This window comes from Pipistrellus kuhlii, unplaced genomic scaffold, assembly GCF_014108245.1.
Source record: "Pipistrellus kuhlii isolate mPipKuh1 unplaced genomic scaffold, mPipKuh1.p scaffold_m20_p_20, whole genome shotgun sequence".
Lineage (NCBI taxonomy): Eukaryota > Metazoa > Chordata > Mammalia > Chiroptera > Vespertilionidae > Pipistrellus > Pipistrellus kuhlii.
Genome location: NW_023425516.1, coordinates 2,716,502 through 2,734,833, shown reverse-complemented (window position 1 = coordinate 2,734,833; position 18,332 = coordinate 2,716,502). Strand labels below are relative to the sequence as shown.

The 18,332-nt window shown below is 59.7% G+C and overlaps 1 protein-coding gene across 1 annotated transcript in view; it reads right to left on the bottom strand.

Annotated features, from left to right (window-relative positions):
• Window positions 1–17,365, bottom strand: part of TESC (tescalcin) — a 50,218-nt gene extending 32,853 nt beyond the window's left edge. The window contains exon 1 of the mRNA XM_036448898.2: window positions 17,200–17,365. Coding sequence (XP_036304791.1) covers window positions 17,200–17,257 — 58 coding nt within the window. The 5' untranslated portion in view covers window positions 17,258–17,365. The remainder of the gene's footprint in view (window positions 1–17,199) is intronic.
• Between the last annotated feature and the right edge of the window lie 967 nt (window positions 17,366–18,332).

Below are 18,332 nucleotides of genomic sequence, written 5' to 3'. Positions count from 1 at the left end.
TTCCAAAAAATTCAAGAGGAAGGAACACTTCCAAGCTCATTCTATGAAGTCAGCATCACCCTAATACCAAAACCAGATAAAGACAGCACAATGAAAGAGAACTATAGGCCAAGATCCCTCACGAACATAGATGCCAAAATCCTCAGCAAATCGGATCAGAAAGATCATACACCACGACCGAGTGGGATTTTTTTCTGGGGAGGCCAGGCTAGTACAATATTCGAAAATCAATAAATATGACACATCACATAAACAAACTGAGAGATAAAAAACACATAATCATATCAACTGATGCAGAAAAAGCATTTGACAAAATCCAACATCCTTTCCTGATAAAAAAAATTCTCAGTAAAGTGGGAATAGAAGGATCAGACCTCAACATAATAAAAGCCTTATATGACAACCTACAGTCAACACCATACTCAATGGGCAAAAAGTAAAACCATTTCCTCTAAGAACAGGAACAAGACAGGGATGCCCTCTCTCATCACTCCTATTCAACATAGCACTGGAAGTGCTATCCCCAGCGGTCAGACAAGAAGAAGAAATAAAAGGCATTCAAATTGGAAGAGAAAAAGTAAAACTGTCATTATTGGCAGAAGACATGATACTATACATAGAAAACCCTAAAGACTCCATAAAAAAAAAACCCAAAAAACTACTAGACCTAATAAATGAATTCTGCAATGTAGCAGAATACAAAATTAACACCCAGAAATCTTTGGTTTTTTTAATACACCAATAATGAACTCACAGAAAAAGAAATAAAACAAAACAAAAAAATCCCATTTACCAAAAAAAAATTAAGATACCTAGGGATAAACTTAACTGAGGAGGTAAAAGACTTGTACTCGGAAAACTACAGGACACTGAAAAAAAAGATAGAGGAAGAAATAAACAAATGGAAGACTATACTGTGTTCATGGATTGGTAGAATCAACATCATTAAAATCTCCATACTACCCAAAGCAATCTATCAATTCAATGCAATCCCCATTAAAATACCAACGGCATTATTTCACAGACCTAGTACAAACTCTCCAAAAATTCATCTGGAATAAAAAAAGACCCCCAATAGCCGCAGCCATCCTGAGAAAGAAGAACAAAGTTGGAGGAATCACAATATTACAAAGCCATTGTTCCCAAAACTGCCTGGTACTGGCACAAGAACAGACATATAGACCAATGGAACAGAACCGAGAACCCAGAAATCGACTGAAGCCATTATGCTCAATTAATATTTGACAAAGGAGGCAAGAACATACAATGGAGTCAAGACAGTCTCTTCAATAAATGGTGTTGGGAAATTTGGACAGATACATGTAAAAAAAAAAAATTGAAACTAGACCACCAACTTACACCATACACAAAAATAAACTCAAAATGGATAAAGGACTTAAAAATATCTAAGACTGGAAACCATAAAAATACTAGAGGAATCCACAGGCAGCAAAATATCAGACATATCTCATAGCAAATATCTTTACTGATACAGCTCCTAGGGCAATGGAAACGAAGGGAAAAAATAAACAAATGGGACTACATCAAAATAAAAAGCTTTTTCAGAGCAAAACAACAAGAAAGCCCACTGCATGGGAGAAGATATTTGCCAATGTTATATCTGATAAGGGCCTAATCTCCAAAATTTAGAGGAAACTCACATCTTAACAAAAGGGAGATAAACAACCCAATCAAAAAATGGGCAAAGGATCTAAATAGACACTTTTAAAGAGGTAATACAAAAAGCCAAGAGACATATGAAAACATGCTCAAAGTCACTAATCATCTGAGAGATGCAAATCAAAATGATAATGAGATACCATCTCACACCTGTCAGAATGGCTATCATCAACAGATCAACAAACGACAAGTGCTGGCGAGGATGCGGAGAAAAAGGAACCCTCGTGCACTGCTGGTGGGAATGCAGACTGGTGCAGCCACTATGGAGAACGGTATGGCATTTCCTCAAAAAATAAAAAATGGAACTCCCATTTGACCCAGTAATCCCACTTTTAGGAATATAGCCCAAGAAATCAGAAACACCAATCAGAAAGGACAGATGAGCCCATACGTTCATAGCAGCACAATTCACCATAGCAAAGATTTGGAAACAGCCTAAATGCCCATCAGCCGATGAGTGGATTAAAAACTGTGGTACATCTACGCAATGGAATACTACGCTGCTTTAAAAAAAGAAAGAACTCTCACCATTTGCAACAGCATGGATGGACCTGGAGAGCATTATGCTAAGTGAAATAAGCCAGTCGGAGAAAGGTAAATGTCACATGATCTCACTCATTTGTGGAATGTAATGAAAAACAGAAACTGATGAACAAAGATAGAGACATAGAAGCATCGAACAGACCATCAAACCTCAGAGGGAAGACGGGGGAGGGTTGGGAGTGGCGGTAAGAGATCAACCAAAGGACTTGTGTGCATGCATATGAGCCTAACCAATGGACAGAGACAACAGGGGGTGAGGGCATGTGCTGGGGGTAGAGGTGGCCAAGGAGAGGTCAGTGGAGGAAAAGGAGACGATGTAATACTTTATGTAACTAGAGGCCCAGTGCACAAAATTCATGCAAGGGCAGGCCTTCGCAGCCCCGGCTGCCTTGCAGTCCCTCGACCATGCCCCCACCCGCCCCCCAACTTGTCGTTCTGGAAGGTCGTTCTGCCGTCTGATCTAATTAGCATATTAGCTCTTTATTCTATAGAATAAACAATAAAGAATTTTTAAAAATTAAAAAATAAACAGCTTTAAATAAAAGGAAGAAGAGACATTCACTGAGCGCTCTGATCAGCCAGGCCCCTGCAGACTGCTGGGTGCAGTCCTGAAGGTGCCGTCACCTGGCCGGGACCCAGGGTGACAACTGCAGAGCCAGCTGGCCAGGAGCACCCAGGGTGCACTGGGGCTTCGTCAGCTGGCCAGGAGCACCCAGGGTGCACTGGGGCTTCGTCAGCTGGCCAGGAGCACCCAGGGTGCACTGGGGCTTCGTCAGCTGGCCAGGAGCACCCAGGGTGCACTGGGGCTTCGTCAGCTGGCCAGGAGCACCCAGGGTGCACTGGGGCTTCGTCAGCTGGCCAGGAGCACCCAGGGTGCACTGGGGCTTCGTCAGCTGGCCAGGAGCACCCAGGGTGCACTGGGGCTTCGGGTGGGAGATCCTGCCCGATGGGGGTCAGGAGGGGAGGGCAGGGCTCACAGAGGCAGAGTGGAGGGCGCTGAGGGAGCCCCGATTCTTCAGCAGGAGTGGGAGGTGGGGGAGGGGGATGGGGGGGGAGCACAGGTTGGGCTAAGGTGTTTAGATTTCGCCCTGAGTTTACAGAGGGGAGGGTGCTAAGGCAGGGAACAAGATTCCCCGTGTCTGGGGGCAGGATGGAGGGTGGATGCACATGGAGGGGCTGGGAATCGGGAGATGCGGGCAGGGGGAGCAGCCCAGGCCCCGGGGTGGGGGTGGGAGTGGGGGGCTCAGCGAGGACCTCTGAGAGCATGCACCCGCTCGCTCCAGGGGTGCCCGGGTGCCCCTGCTCCCCCACAGCGCCGGCCTGCACGCTGGCCCTGGGACACCAGGGATCCCGGGAAGGTCTCAGTGGACGCTCTCCTGCTGCCGTGTCCCTCAGCCTGGCCAGACTCGGCCCAGGAAGGGCTGGAGCCCGATGCAGAGGTGAGGCAGACAGAGGCGAGCCCTGCCCCTGCCCAGAGCTGCTGTTCGCTCCCAGCGCCATCCTCCTCGCTGTCTCCCAGGTGCCCCCCCCCCCGCCCCCGCCCCCACAAACGCAGGTAAGAATAGCGCCCCGTTCCCGGAGCGGCTCCCCGTTCCCCGAGCGGCTCCCCGTTCCCCGAGCGGCTCCCCCTTCACGGAGAGGCTCCCCCTTCCCCGAGCGGCTCCCCCTTCCCCGAGCGGCTCCCCCTTCCCCGAGCGGCTCCCCCTTCCCGGAGCGGCTCCCCTTCCCCGAGCGGCTCCCCCTTCCCGGAGCGGCTCCCCCTTCCCCGAGCGGCTCCCCCTTCCCCGAGCGGCTCCCCCTTCCCCGAGCGGCTCCCCGTTCCCCGAGCGGCTCCCCGTTCCCCGAGCGGCTCCCCCTTCCCGGAGCGGCTCCCCCTTCCCCGAGCGGCTCCCCCTTCCCGGAGCGGCTCCCCCTTCCCGGAGCAGCTCCCCCAGAAAGACCACCGTGAGCGCATCCCACGACGCACCATCACCAAAGCGGGGAAACACCCAACGTCCGTTAGCTGGCGGGGGTCACAGATGGCGTCCCCCGTGCGCTGGAATGTCCACCTCACTCCGCAAAAAATACGCAGTCATGACATGTCACAACACACATGAGCCTGGAAACATGCTAAGAGAGAGAAGCCAGCCACCACGCCCACAGCTCCGTGCTCCCATGTGTGAACTGTCCGGGACACACTCACACGGAGACAGTGGTGGCAGGGGCTGCGGTTGGGGGGTGGGGTGACTGCCTATGGGCATGACGTTTCCTTCTGGGCCATGGAGGTACCGGTCCTGTTCACACGACGCTGTTCACATATCTGAAGCACTAACGCCATCGCCTCGGACACTGAGACGGCGAAGATGGTGCGTCTGATGTTCCGTGAATCTGGCCCCAGTTTACCAGCACCACGGGCAGCCCTGGCCCTGGCCCTGGCCCTGGCCGGAGCCTGAGACACTGAGCGGCCACGAGAGGGGCTGTGACGCCCATAAAGCACGAGGCCCCGGTGCCTCGGAGGCTCTCAGGAGGCTCCCGCTCGGGAGGGAAGAGCCACGTGCTGGGTGCCGCCCGGGGCTCCGGCCAAAACAGGGACACCCCGGCCTCCCGGCCCCGCGGCCCTGCCTTCTCCTGCCTCCCCTTCACCGGCCTCCCCCTTCACCGGCCTCCCCCTTCACCGGCTCCCCCGGATCCACCGACCTCCCCCTTCACCGGCCTCCCCCTTCACCGGCCTCCCCCTTCACCGGCCTCCCCCTTCACCGGCTCCCCCGGATCCACCGACCTCCCCCTTCACCGGCCTCCCCCTTCACCAGCTCCCCCGGATCCACCAGCCTCCCCCGGAGCCACCGGCCTCCCCCATCACTGGCCTCCCCCTTCACCGGCCTCCCCCTTCACCAGCTCCCCCGGATCCACCGACCTCCCCCTTCACCAGCCTTCCCCTTCACCGGCTCCCCCGGATCCACCGGCCTCCCCCTTCACCGGCTCCCCCGGATCCACCGGCCTCCCCCGGATCCACCGGCCTCCCCTTCACCGGCCTCCCCCTTCACCGGCCTCCCCCGGATCCACCGGCCTCCCCCTTCACCGGCCTCCCCTTCACCGGCCTCCCCCTTCACCGGCCTCCCCCTTCACCGGCCTCCCCCGGAGCCACCAGCCTCCCCCTTCACCGGCCTCCCCCTTCACCGGCCTCCCCCTTCACCGGCCTCCCCCTTTACCGGCCTCCCCCTTTACTGGCCTCCCCCTTCACCGCCTCCCCCTTTACCGGCCTCCCACAGATCCACCTGCCTCCCCCGGAGCCACCGGCCTCCCCCTTCACCGGCCTCCCCCTTCACCGGCCTCCCCCGGAGCCACTGGCCTCCCCTTCACCACCTCCCCCTTCACCGGCCTCCCCCGGAGCCACCGGCCTCCCCCGGAGCCACGGGCCCAGCGGGTCCAGGCACAGCCCACCCCCGCGGCCGGGCCTCCACTCTGAACCCAGGATGCCCGGGGCACTCGGCCTTGAGAGGGAGGCTGTCAAACCTGCTCTGTCCGAAGCGGAGCAGCACCTAGAAGCTGGCCAGCCAGGTGGCTCTGATCCCCCCTTCACGCCTGGTTCACGCAAACGCCAGCCACGGCCGCCGCTCGGTAAGCCCGGAGCCCCGGCCCTGCTGGCGGGAGGGCCGGGCCCAGCAGCGCCGTGTGGTAACGTGTACTCAGCGGGTGTCGGCGTGTATGTGAGCCTCAGGCTCCGCTGGCTCATTCCCAGTCTCTGCGCGCCCTCCCTGCACAGAAGGGCCCTCCGATCCGGGCTGGAGGAGAGCTGGGATGGAGTGACGTGGCTGCTTTCCTCTCAGAAGCGACGGGACAGCGTGGAGAGCTGTCAGAGTGGGTGTGCGCGCCCCATCGCCCGGCCTGCGCTCTGCCTGTCCCGCTCAGCTCCCCACGGCTGCGCCGCATCCCCTGCCATTTGCTTTGCAAAGTAACAATAACTGCCGTGTGCTGACACTGCCTCAGCGGCAGACACCGAGCCAGACGCCTGGCCGCATGATCTCACTCGGCCTTCCGAGCGGGGCCTGCCGCCGAGGGCGAGGGTCGCCCATTTCGCAGACCAGGAAGCCGAGGCTCAGAGGGTTAGTCACTGGCGGAAGGTCACACAGCTGCAGACGACAGGTCTGTGGCCCGGCATTGTTCTCGTCCCCGTTTGCTATGCTGTATGCCCACACCGAGAAGGGATGGAATAATGAAGACATGACCTGGACGTCACCGAGGAGACAAAGATGTCTCCATTTTAATAAAAAGACTGAAGATGACAAAGGGGGAGCAGCAGAGAGCCAGAGATCCAGAGGGTGGGCGTTCAGAGCATCTGAGGAACGGCTTTCACATCCTCCCTGAACTAGCTTCAGCTCCAGCATTATGCAGAGGCCACACCCAGTGGAGATGGGTTTATGAGGGCTCCTTCTTCTTTTTTTTAATGTATTTTTATTGATTTCAGAGAGGAAGGGAGAGGAAGAGAAAGAAACATCAATGATGAGAAGGAATCATTGACTGGCTGCCTCCTTCGTGGCCCCTCCTGGGGACTGAGCCCACAACCCTGGCGTGTGGCCTTGCCGGGAATCGAACCCGGGACCCTTGAGTCCACAGGCCGACGCTCTATCCACTGAACCAAACCAGCTAGGGCATGAGGGCTTCTTATGCAAGGACATTGGATAAAGAACTCCATTCCTGCTAACAAACTCTCCATTCCACTGCAAACACATAAAACACTGGATAAAATGAAAAAATAAAAATAAAAAAACATGAAATACACCCCTACATTGAGAAGAAAGGGGAACCCTCAGGTGCCAGAAGCAAGGAGGGAGCTCAGGCCCAGCAGGTGTGCCGATGCGGCCGAGGGTCCGGAGGGGGCTGCGATGGCCAGGCTCTGACAGCCACGGGCGGGGCTCCAGCCCACTGACTGACAGAGTGGTCTGCGCTCTGCATGAGCTAGGAGGGAGGCTCCCAGCAAAAGCTGAAGCACAAAAGGCTGCCTCCCCACGTAAGGTGGGCCACAGACACCGGTCCCCACGGCCCAGAGGGTCAGCAAGCAAGATGAGCCTGCAGAGGAGGGGGCGGGCACAGAGGAGAGCTCGAGGCCTCTGCGATGGGTCACACCAGCCTGCGCCGGGCACGGGGGAGGGATCCACACCTCTGCGGTGCAGGAGAGGCAAATGGAGAATTCACGTCAATAGCGTTTCCAGCCGAGACCTGTGTGGCTCAGTGGATAGAGCATCGGCCTGCAGACTGAAAGGTCCTAGGTTCGATTCCAGACAAGGGTATGTACAATACTTTGGTTGCGGGCACATCCCCAGTTGGGGGGGGGGGGGTGTGTGCAAGAGGCAGCTGATCAATGATTCTCTCTCATCGATGTTTCTGGCTCTCTATCCCTCTCTCTTTCTCTCTGTAAAAAAAAAGTCAATAAAATATATTTAAAAAACAAACAAACCAGTGACAGCCCCAGGTCCCGAGCACATAAACAGCACTGTGTAAGGCGCTTCTGTGCCCAGGGGACCCGGAGTCTCATGGGAGTGGTGCTCTCAGTAAGCTCACCTCCCCTGGTCAGGCTTCATACCTGTGGGGCTGAAGATAGTTCTGAAAGGATGTGGAAGCCAGAAGGGACATCACGATCGAAGATGAGCTCATAATCAAAAATCAAACCACCCAGCAAATAAACCACCACGCGGGAGAGTCAGCAGACACGACTCACAAAAAGGACCAGCACCAAGAAGGTGAAACAGAAGAGACTATGTGGTAAGCTTCAAGTTGTTACGAAAATAAAAAGCAGTATCCTGTGATCAAAGTAGTGAATGTGAAAACCATACAGAACTTTTACAATGTTTTTAAAAAGTCACTGAGGGGGGGAAAAAGTCATTGGAATTAAAAAAACCTAATAGTTAGGCTAAAGCAGCAAAGCTGTAATAGCTAAAGAGAGAATTAGTGAACTGTAAGACAGTTCTAATAAACTGAGCCAGATAGCATAGAGCAATAAAAAGAAAATATGAAAATAAGGTAAAGAAGTATTCAGGACAGAATGACATATTTCTGGTCTTACATATTTCTTATATTATTGAGGAAGATGATAAAGAGAAAGGAGAGAGATATTCTATCCAGTGTTTTATGTGTTTGCAGTGGAATGGAGAGTCTGTTAGCAGGAATGGAGTTCTTTATCCAGTGTCCTTGCATTTGAATTGCCTTTAGAATAAAACAGCATAAACCATTCTCAGACAGGATAAATAAAATAAATCCACACCTGAGACCTTAAAAAAACAAAATAAGTAAAACAATTGAAAAAAAAAATCCACAAAGAAATATTAGACAGTAGAGCTGACTTCTCAACAAGAGCCCATAAAGTGCTGAAAGAAAATATGCAACAACCTCAAATTTTATACCCAGGTAAATGAGCTTTGTGTATACTGGCAAATAACCACATTTTCAGACAAAACTGACAACAGAGACTCATGGGGAAAAAAGTCTATAAAAGGTATGTTATGTAAGAAGAAAACGAAACCTATACAGAACAGTTGCAATAATTAATAGGGTCTGCACAAAACAATGAAACCAATCCTATCTAATAAAGAGGGAATATGCTAATTGACTTCCCCACCCTCAAAAATGGTGGCACCCACAGCCAATAAGGAGGGGATATTCTAATTGACCACCCTGCCCTCAAAGATGGTGGCGCCCACAGCCAATAAGGAGGGAATATGCTAATTGACTGTCCCGCCCTCAAAGATGGTGGCGCCCACAGCCAATAAGGAGGGAATATGCTAATTGACTGTCCCGCCCTCAAAGATGGTGGCACCCACAGCCAATAAGGAGGGGATATGCTAATTGACCACCCTGCCCTCAAAGATGGTGGCGCCCACAGCCAATAAGGAGGGAATATGCTAATTGACTGCCATACCCTCAAAGATGGCGGCGCCCAGTCCCCTCAGGCCCGCCGGGGCAGCAGGCATGCAGCAAGGCCAGGTCCACCTTGCCGCGTGCCTGTCTCTGGAGCCCCCCAGTTCCCTCAGCCCCCCAGCCGCCCAGGGCCGGCCTCAGACACAGGCAAACCTCGGGTGGCAGCTGCCCAGCCAACGCCTGAGGTGCAGGCAAGCCTCAGATGTCGGCTGCCCAGCCAGCCGCCCAGGGCTGCCCGAGGCTCAGGTAACCAGGGCCGGCTGAGGCCTGCAGCGGCAGCAGCAGAGGTGTGATGGGGCGTCACCTTCGCTGATCGCCCGGTCGCCTCCGGCCCCTGAGGGCTCCCGGGCTGTGAGAGGGGGCAGGCTGGGCTGAGGGAGCCCCCCTCCAGTGCGTGAATTTTCATGCTCCGGGCCTCTAGTAGGTTTTATAAATAAAGGAAATGTGTTACACGGTGTTACAACGTAAAGCATGTTAAGTTCCTTGATCATCGGCACAAAGGGCAAGACAATGACTGATTTCGGGGATGTCACCGATGGCAGGCACGTCAAGAAGAGAATCACTGAAGGAAGTTGACAATGCCCTGAAGAAGGAGACATGCAGCCAGCTACTGGCAGGCTTTTACGCAGAACCGTTAGCAGCTACCAACCCCTACGGAACACTGACAACGTGTCCCGAGCTTTCCTCCTCCTCACTGACTTCTAACAGCAGCCCTGGGACGCATTCCCATTTCCAGACGAGGAGACTGAGACCTGGAGGCAGAGTTACTTGCCTAGACCTGAGCCAGGCACCGGGAACCAAGCCCACCTCTGTCTGCCAGTCAAGGTCAAGGTGGCGGGAGGCCCAGTGTGGCCTGAGCGGGCGGGAGGCCGAGCGCTCAGGAAGCGGGCGATGACGAGACAGAAGAGCTCCTTGGCGTCACCCCTGGGTGAGGCCTGTGCCGGGCACTCACAGGGCCTCTTTGATCGCTGGGACCCGGGCCTGGGTGCCAGGAGGAGGGAGCGGACACCCTCCACTCTCAGGGCACAGGGGAGCCATTCAGGGAGTCGCCGATGCTCCTCCTGGCCCCCCGCCCGCGCTCCAGGCGGTGCGGCCCACCGCTCCTGCTTGTCCCGGGAGCTGCGCCCAGAGCAGAAAGCCCACGTCGACCGCCTGCCGGTCCCCGAAGGTCACACCGCGGGACAACAAAGGGTCCCTTTGTCCCCGCGCCGAGGCGACCGCACAGCGGAAGCCACCGCTCCCCTCCTGCTTCATGGATTAGCGACACGGTCAGAGCAGGAGACGGGGCTGGCAGGACCCGGCCCGGCTCCTCCCTGGCACCTCGCTCGGTGCCACCGGCATGAACATGAGCGGGAGGAGGCCCCGCCATATCTCTCCGGGGCACCACTGAGCCAACATGCCCGTCCCCGTCCCCTCAGCGGGAGACGGGAGAGAGAGATTCCGGGCTCTGCAGCAGGAAACCGTCTTATCGGCGCCCGGGCGGGCTGCCTGTGACCGGGCATGGGGTGCCCTGAGCGCTGACTACACTCACACTGCATTCGGGGGGAACCAGTAACTCACAGGTAAGTTTCCTGCCTGCATGGGGGGGAAGGGGGGCAGGGAGAACGGCAAGAAAGCGGCACCAGGGACCTAACTGCTATGAATTTGTGGAGCTGGAGCGTTGTTTGTTTGTTTGTTTGTTTTAATATATTTTATTGATATTTTTACAGAGAGGAAAAGAGAGGGATAGAGAGTTAGAAACATCAATGAGAGAGAAACATCCATCAGCCGCCCGCAACCAAGGTACATGCCCTTGACGGGAATCGAACCCGGGACCTTTCAGTCCGCAGGCCGACGCCCTATCCACTGGGCCACACCGGTTTTGGCTGAAGCGTGTTGATGTGGGAGATTCCACACGAACCTCCTGAGACACGCGAGCCGCCCGGTGGGGCTCCGGAGACGGACGCAGTGGCGGACGGCAGCCTCTTCCTCCCGGGCTCCTGGCTCCTCACACTGCTCGCCCTGAGCCTGCCCAGAGAAAATTCTAGAACTTTCCACACCGCCCAGAACCTCTGCCTCGAGCTCCCGCTCTCCCCTTGCCAGCCCGGTGGGCGAGCTCGGGAGACGCTGTCACAAGGTCCCGGGCGGCGGCAAGGCTTCCCCCGACGGACAGACCCGCAGGCCCGGCCCCTGTCTGTGTCGGGTGGTGTGTGGGCCACGTGGGAGAGGCCGTTTCTCCCGGAACTTACTGGAAGGCCTGGTTCGGAACTTGGGTCGCGGACTCAGCACCTAAACGGCCTTGAGCATCCCCGAGCCTCAGTGTCCTCACTGGTAAACTGGCTACCATCACGGTCCTGCCCCCTGGGGCTCTCAGAGGTCCGGAGAGGATGGACGGGAAGGGCCCAAGAAGGAGCCACTGCTGCCTCGTTCACGTCACGGCCGGCTGGTCAACCGCCCCATTTCCACGGGGGGGGGGGGGGGGGGGGGGCGCCCAGGCATCTCAGCAAGGCGGCCTGGGGCCAACCGAGGACACCAGCTCCCCCCCCCCCCCCACCCGGAACAGAACACAAATATTAGCATGGCTGGAGCAGGGTGCCCTCCCACAAGGCAAACCCGCTGCTGCCCAGCCCTTTGGAAGCCGTCCAGGCCGCCCGTGTCCACAGGGAGCGCCAGAGGGGGAGGGAGGGCTGGGCACCTGCCCCCTCACCGACAGGGAGAGGGCTCCTCCCATGGTCCTGACCTCTGGGCCTGGGATGCCAGGCCTCTGCCCCCGGCCCCCCTGCCAGGGAGCCGAGCTTCTCCTGATCCGCTCAGCGCTGCCATGCTTTTCCTCCTGAGGTTGATTCACAGGCCTGAGTGCTGGGTCCACGTCCCTCCTCCCCGCGTCACACAGCGTAACCAGCACCCTGGTTCGTGGGGAGCAGACTCCCCGAGGACCCCAAGTTAAAGCCGCTGTCCTCTGCAGAGGAGCTGGGAAGGAGCCGGGCAGGTTCTGCTGGTCTCGGTGACAAGAGGAGAACAGCCTGTCCCCACCCTCCAACCCCTGAGCCAGAGGGAGGGGAGCCGCCTGGTCCCCCAGAGGCCCCGCACCTGGAGCACAGGGGGGACAGCACAGCGGGGACTCGGCCGGTGGTGAAGGGGGTGAGGTCATGGCCCAGGCCCCCTGACCTTCTGACCTGGAAGGAGTCCCAGCGGCGAGAATCCCGTGCAAACTGCACCCCACAGGCCGGCCAGACCACTGCATCTCTGGTTCTCCCTTCCCCCCCCAATGCCGAGGGCTGGGGCTTAGCCCAGGAACGGAACCCTGACTCTCAGCAGGCCATGGCCTCAGGCAGGTGGCACCCCGTCTGACCCCGACGTCCCGTCTCTGAGGGTCCGGGGAGGGTGGAGGGGACGGGCCAGGCCGGCCTGGGCAGAAGCCAGCGGCGGGAACACACTCGCTGTGACCGTCCGCGGTCTGCGCTCCGGTCTGGAGGCTGCTTTTTCTTCCTCCTTCCGGCAGCTTCTTGGCACCCGCACTGTGTGCCGTGGAGCCGCTGGGGAGCCGGAGGAAAAAATAGACCCTCACCTTTCCCAGAAACTCCGCTGATTATTTCCTTTTCAGGCCCGGGGCGGCTCGGCCTGGATGGGGGGGCAGGAAGCGGGGCTGCTCCAGGCCGGCTCCAGGCTCGAGGTGATGGCGGGGGGCAGGGCTCGCGCTTCCTGCCAGGGACCACTTCACACCTTGGGGCCCACCCCGGCGGGGTCAGGGGGCAGCACCGGGCCCGACGGAACCCGGATGCCTTCGCTGGCTTTAATGGTTTTCACCATCCGGCCGATCGGCGTTCTTGGCTCTGGGCGGCGGCTGGGCGGGCGTGTTTATGCCTCCGTCCATCAGTCAGTCTGTGCGGAGGAGGTGGGCCCGGCCGGGCAGTGACCCGCGTGGGCTGCGAGGGCTCGGGCCTATTTCTGGTGAAGCTGCTTCAGTGCTGGAGCCAATGGGATGCAGGGCACAGGGAGGGAAGCCTGGCGGGGGGCGGGGGCAGCGTGGCCAAGGCCAGCTGGTGGGGAGGTGGGAGAGGGCTAGGTTTTCTGCTGGACACAGGCTCCTCCTGGGCAATGCTCCTCCGGCTGTCACGTCCCCAGTCGTCACCCCTTTAACGGGAACCTCTTGCTGTCAGTGAGGGCCCCACATCGTGTACAAAGCGGGGGGCGCCTTCACTCCCATCTGAGGGCACTCCAGGCTTCCAGGGGGCGATGGGTGACAGCACCCACAATGGCAGCGGTGGTCACGTGGCTGCTGTGGGAGGGGACACAGGCCGGTCGGGGAGAGAGTGGCGGGGGGGGGGGGGGGGGCTTCTGGACGGAACAGCCGCTCGGCTGAGCCCTGACCGGCGGAGAGCGGGGGTGGGGGGTGTCTGGCCCGCGGGCCATGGGAGGCCCTCGAAAGCCTGCGGTCCGGCCCTGCCGAGGCGCTGGGGCGCGTTAGTGAAACGTGTGACCAGATGGAGCAGACTAATGGTTAAGTAGATAATTGGGTCCAGCCTGAGAAGGATGCTATAAATACCACACGACCTGTGGCGGAAAGACGGTCCCACCCCGGCTTGCAGAGGCCGAGCTCGGCAAGAGGCAGAGCAGGAGGAGACGTCTGCAGCCTTAACCTGGGCGGCGGCCACAGGAGCCCAAAGCGAAAACGAACGCGTGCTGCAGGCAGAGGGCACGGCCTGTGCAAGGCCCGGGGTGAGGAGGAGAGATGGCCATCCTCTCCCGTCCACCCTCTCCCCCACCCCCTCGAGGCCGCTGCACCCAGGGAAGCAGTGGCCAGGACCCATCCCTCCTCCAAGTACAAACTGTGGGCCTACAGGCAAGTTTTACCCTCTGAGCCTCAGTTTCCCAGTCTGCAAACCTGCCTTCCCTGGAGGAGGAGGAGGAAGAGGAGGCACAGAACCCGGTGCTCCAGGAACCGTGTCTGCCAGCGGCAGCCTCGGCTCGCCCATCTCCTGGTCTTGAGGGGAGGCTGCAGGAAGGGCCACCCTGGTCCTCAGAGAGGGGCTGGGAGAGCCCAGAACCCCGGGTCCAGGTGAGGTGCCGGTGCTCGGAGAGGGACCACGGCTTCCGAAAGGTCCTGGCCCGGGAGGAAGTGAGGCCGAGGCTTCCCCCTGAGCTGTGCTCAGTGACAGACCTGGGTATGGTGCTGTCACCACGGCGGCTGTGCGCAGAGCCGGCCGGTCAGACCGAACCCCAAGCCACATCCCGGCCAGGATGTGTGAGGGAGGGAGGCTCTGGCCGCAGGCCGAGCCCCGACGTGCTGGTCCGCATCTCACCGCTCTCTCTCTCTCCCTGTCCTCAGCTGCTGTTCCTTCTGTCCAAGCTGCACCTCCACGGGCGGTGTGACCGGCTCCTTCTCTGGGCTTCTGTCCCAGGACCACCTCCCTCCTCAGAGAGGCCTCCTGTCCACCCTAAAGACATGCGTCGCCGCCCCTCCCCGGACCCTCATGCCCCACAGAGCTGGTTTGATTAAACTGTGCGTCTGCCCTCAGGAACGGCCGCCTGTCGGCCCTGGTCCACAAACACTGCTGACTCGGGGGAAGTGCTCAGACTGCGGGGCCCCTGCAGAGGACTAGGGGGAACTCCTGCTTACTTCCGGTTCAGAAAACCGAAGGCACGCCTCCCCCCTCAGACCTCAGACCCCCTTCCCTCACCCACCATCTGCCTTCTTCCTCGGGGGGTGGAATCCGAGTTCCGGCCAGCAGGAGGGGACACTGCCTCAGCCACACCGGGGACAGCCTGGAGCCGGAGCACGCAGCATGGCACCCCTCCCCCCACCGGGAGCGCCCCGGGAATCAGGCAAGATTCCCAGCATGCTCTGCGGCTCCATCACCTGTCAAACCCAAACCAGCCGAACTCCCCCGGACTGCCTGCCTGCCTGCCTGCCTGCCTTCCTGCGTGGGGGCTGTTTGAGAGATGAGGCCCCTGGTGGCCAGCCCCCACCCCCCTCTGGGAAAGCTGTTAGCTACAAAGAACCCCACACCTACCAGCCCAGATACAAGACAGTGAGAGGCGACGAGAGGGCACCCGGAAAATAAAGTCAGCACAGAGCCAAGGAGGGCCAAGGGGACCCCACACCCTCTGTTAGCCTGGGGTGGAACTGGACTTTATAAAACACTCCGAAGACGTGAAATATTCACACGTGGTTCAAAATGAAAATATGACTAGGTTTACAGTGAAAAGCTCACTCCCCCTGTCCTTTCCACCAATCCCCATGTATATCCATTATTCTTACTGCCTGTGGGTCCTTCCAAAGTCCTCCAGGCAAACAAGGCATTTACAAACATATACTCGTATTCCCCCTTTTTCACAAAGGGGTTTCATATTGTACTTCCTATATAATAAAAGGCTAATATGCCAATCGACCAAACGGCAGAATGACCAGGCGCTATGACATGCACTGACCACCAGGGGCAGATGCTCAGCGCAGGAGGTGCCCCCTGGTGGTCAGTGCACTTTCACAGGGAGAGGGCCACTCAGCCAGAAGCCCTGAGCCTGCTAATGGCTGGCCAGCAGAGCTGTGGTGGCTGGAGCCTCCCCCACTTGGCAGTGGGACATCCTCTGAGGGCTCCCAGACTATTAGAGAGCACGGCCAGGGTGAGGGACCCCACCCCCACCCCTGAGCACCAATTTTGTGCATGGGCCTCCAGTGTGTGTGTGTGTGCGCGCGCACACACACACACACACACACACACACATATATAATCACACCTTTTCCCCCATAGATCTGTATTTGCACAGTGAAGATATATATTACAAGTGTATGTGCACATGTGTGTATACACACACACCCACTCCAACTGTTAAGGGGTTTCTGTCATTTCCATTCAATCATCCTGAAAGGTGTTCTGATGGAGGGTCAGCACAAATGGCTGGCTTCCTCCCATGACCGATCAGACATGGGCTGTCCGCACGGAACTCAGAGCAGAAGCCAGGAGCCAGGCGCCAGGCGCCAGCTCCTGAGAAGTGACATCTGCAGGTCCCACTTGAGCATCTATTAGATACATTGAGGTTCTGGCAGAAATCCCGCTCCAGAGAGTGGGAAGCCAAGAGGTAGAATGACTGGTCCAAGGTCACACCGCCGGGGAGGGGGGGGGGAGGAAGCGGTGCGGGCAGAGCTCCCACCCCGTCTGCCCATCTCTAAAGCCAGCTTTCGTGCTTTCCTCTCCCCTCCGGCCTCCTGGTCCACACAGCTCTTCCCACCGGCGGACCGGCCCGCGAGCCCCGGCCCGTTGGCAGCGGCCGGCGTGGGCGGACCGGGCTTCCGCCGCAGGTCCCTGCGGTCCCGCAGCCCGGCCCCCCGCCCCGCCTCTGCGGCCCCGAGTCCCCGCGCCCGGGGAGGTCGCCGGCTCCCACCTGCCGCCGCCCGGAGGCGCGCCCCCGGACCCTTCACCGCGGGGCGAGCGGGACCGGAGCCCGATCCCCCCGGCGGCGGCGATTGCAAAACTTCCCGCCCTGCAACCGCCCCGCGGGGCCCGGGGCTTCCAGGTGCCCGCGCTCCCCCCCCTCTCCCTCCCCCCGCCCTACCCTGCGGGGGGACTATCCGCTCCTCCCGGCCCGCAGCCCCGGCCCGGGGTCCGCTAACTCCCGGTCCGCAGCCCCGGCCCGGGGTCCGGTCACTCCCGGGCCCGCAGCCCCGGCCCGGGGTCCGGTCACTCCCGGGTCCGCAGCCCCGGCCCGGGGTCCGGTCACTCCCGGGCCCGCAGCCCCGGCCCAGGGTCCGGTCACTCCCGGGTCCGCAGCCCCGGCCCGGGGTCCGGTCACTCCCGGGTCCGCAGCCCCGGCCCGGGGTCCGGTCACTCCCAGGCCCGCAGCCCCGGCCCGGGGTCGGGTCACTCGCGGAGCGGCCAGGAGCGTGGCCGCCGGACTTTCCAGCCTCCCCGCTGTCCGCGCCGCCGCCGGACCAGACCCCGGGGAACCCCGGGAGGCGCCGGGGCTGGGCGCAGAGAGGGCAGCCACCCGCCCAAGGTCACACAGCGGCGGCGCGAGGCCGGCGGCGGAGGCTGGGACTCCCCGCCCGTGTGCCCGCGCCCCGCGCCCCCGCCCCGCACCCGCGCCCCGCGCCCCGCGCGCACTCACAGCCGGTCTTGCCCACGAGCTCGCGGACCTCCTCGGACGTGGACTGGGCGGCGCCCATGGTGCCCTCGGCGGGGGCTCCGGGGTGGCGGCGGCGGCGCGGCGGCCGGTCCGGCCTCGGGTTCCAGGCGGGACGGGGCGCCGGGGCCGCTCTGAGCCGCGGGGTCCGCGTGGGGCGCGGGCGCGGCCTCTTATAGCGGCGGCGGCGGCGGGCGGGGTCCTAGCGCCGCCGGCTTCGCGCCGCGGGGAGTGGGGAGCGCCCGCCCCGCCCCGGGCTGGGAGGCGGGAGGACCGAGGATCCACCTCCGAGTCCTCCCGTCCCTGTCCCCGCAGCAGCTGCCCTGCAGGTGAACCTCCCCTTCTTCGCGGCTGCGGCTCTGGGAAGACGCAGGTGTGCGCGGAGGCGGGTCAGGCCCGGGAGGCTCCCGCGCTCACTCCGCACACACATCCCGCCCCCCTCCCTCCGCGATCCCGGGCGGAAACTCGCCTGGAGCCGCGGAGGCAGCAGCTACAGGTGCAGCAGCGGCTGCCGGGGATGCACCAGGTGCCGTGCATTCTCCCAGCGCCTAAGGAGCTGGGCCTTGGGGGTCCCAAACTTTAGCAGCGGGGAGCGCCCCCCCCCCCCCATTCTGACTCATTCGGGCTGCGTTTCAGACAAACTGCACGAGATGGACGCTGTGGTTCCGTCAGCGGGTTCCGCGTTAAGATGCTTAGGGGCAGTAGGTTCCCATCCAGTCTGGGCCTTGGGGGGCTGGACCTGCCCCCCTCTCCCCAGGTTCCTCTCCTCAAAACGGGAGGACATAGGGACTGAGAGGCCCGGCAGAGGGCCCAGCGGAGCCAGTCCACTCTGTCAGAGAGACACTGGGTCTCAGAGGTCCCACAGGGAGCTGCCAATCACAGTCCAGACCTCCAGGTTCTCAAGCTCAGGGCTGGGGGTGCTGGGCGACTGACAAGGCCATCGATGGGTGTTTACGCGGTCCTGGGTGCCAGGCTGAGCGAGGGTGCTGGGGTGGGGGGCTAGGGCCTTCCTGTGTTCACAGGTATCTGGGCGGCGCTGAAGAGAGGGTGCCCTCGCTGCAGACCACAGGCCCAAGGGTCACAGCCCTCGCCAGGGGCAGTGCCTTTCAGAGCCACCA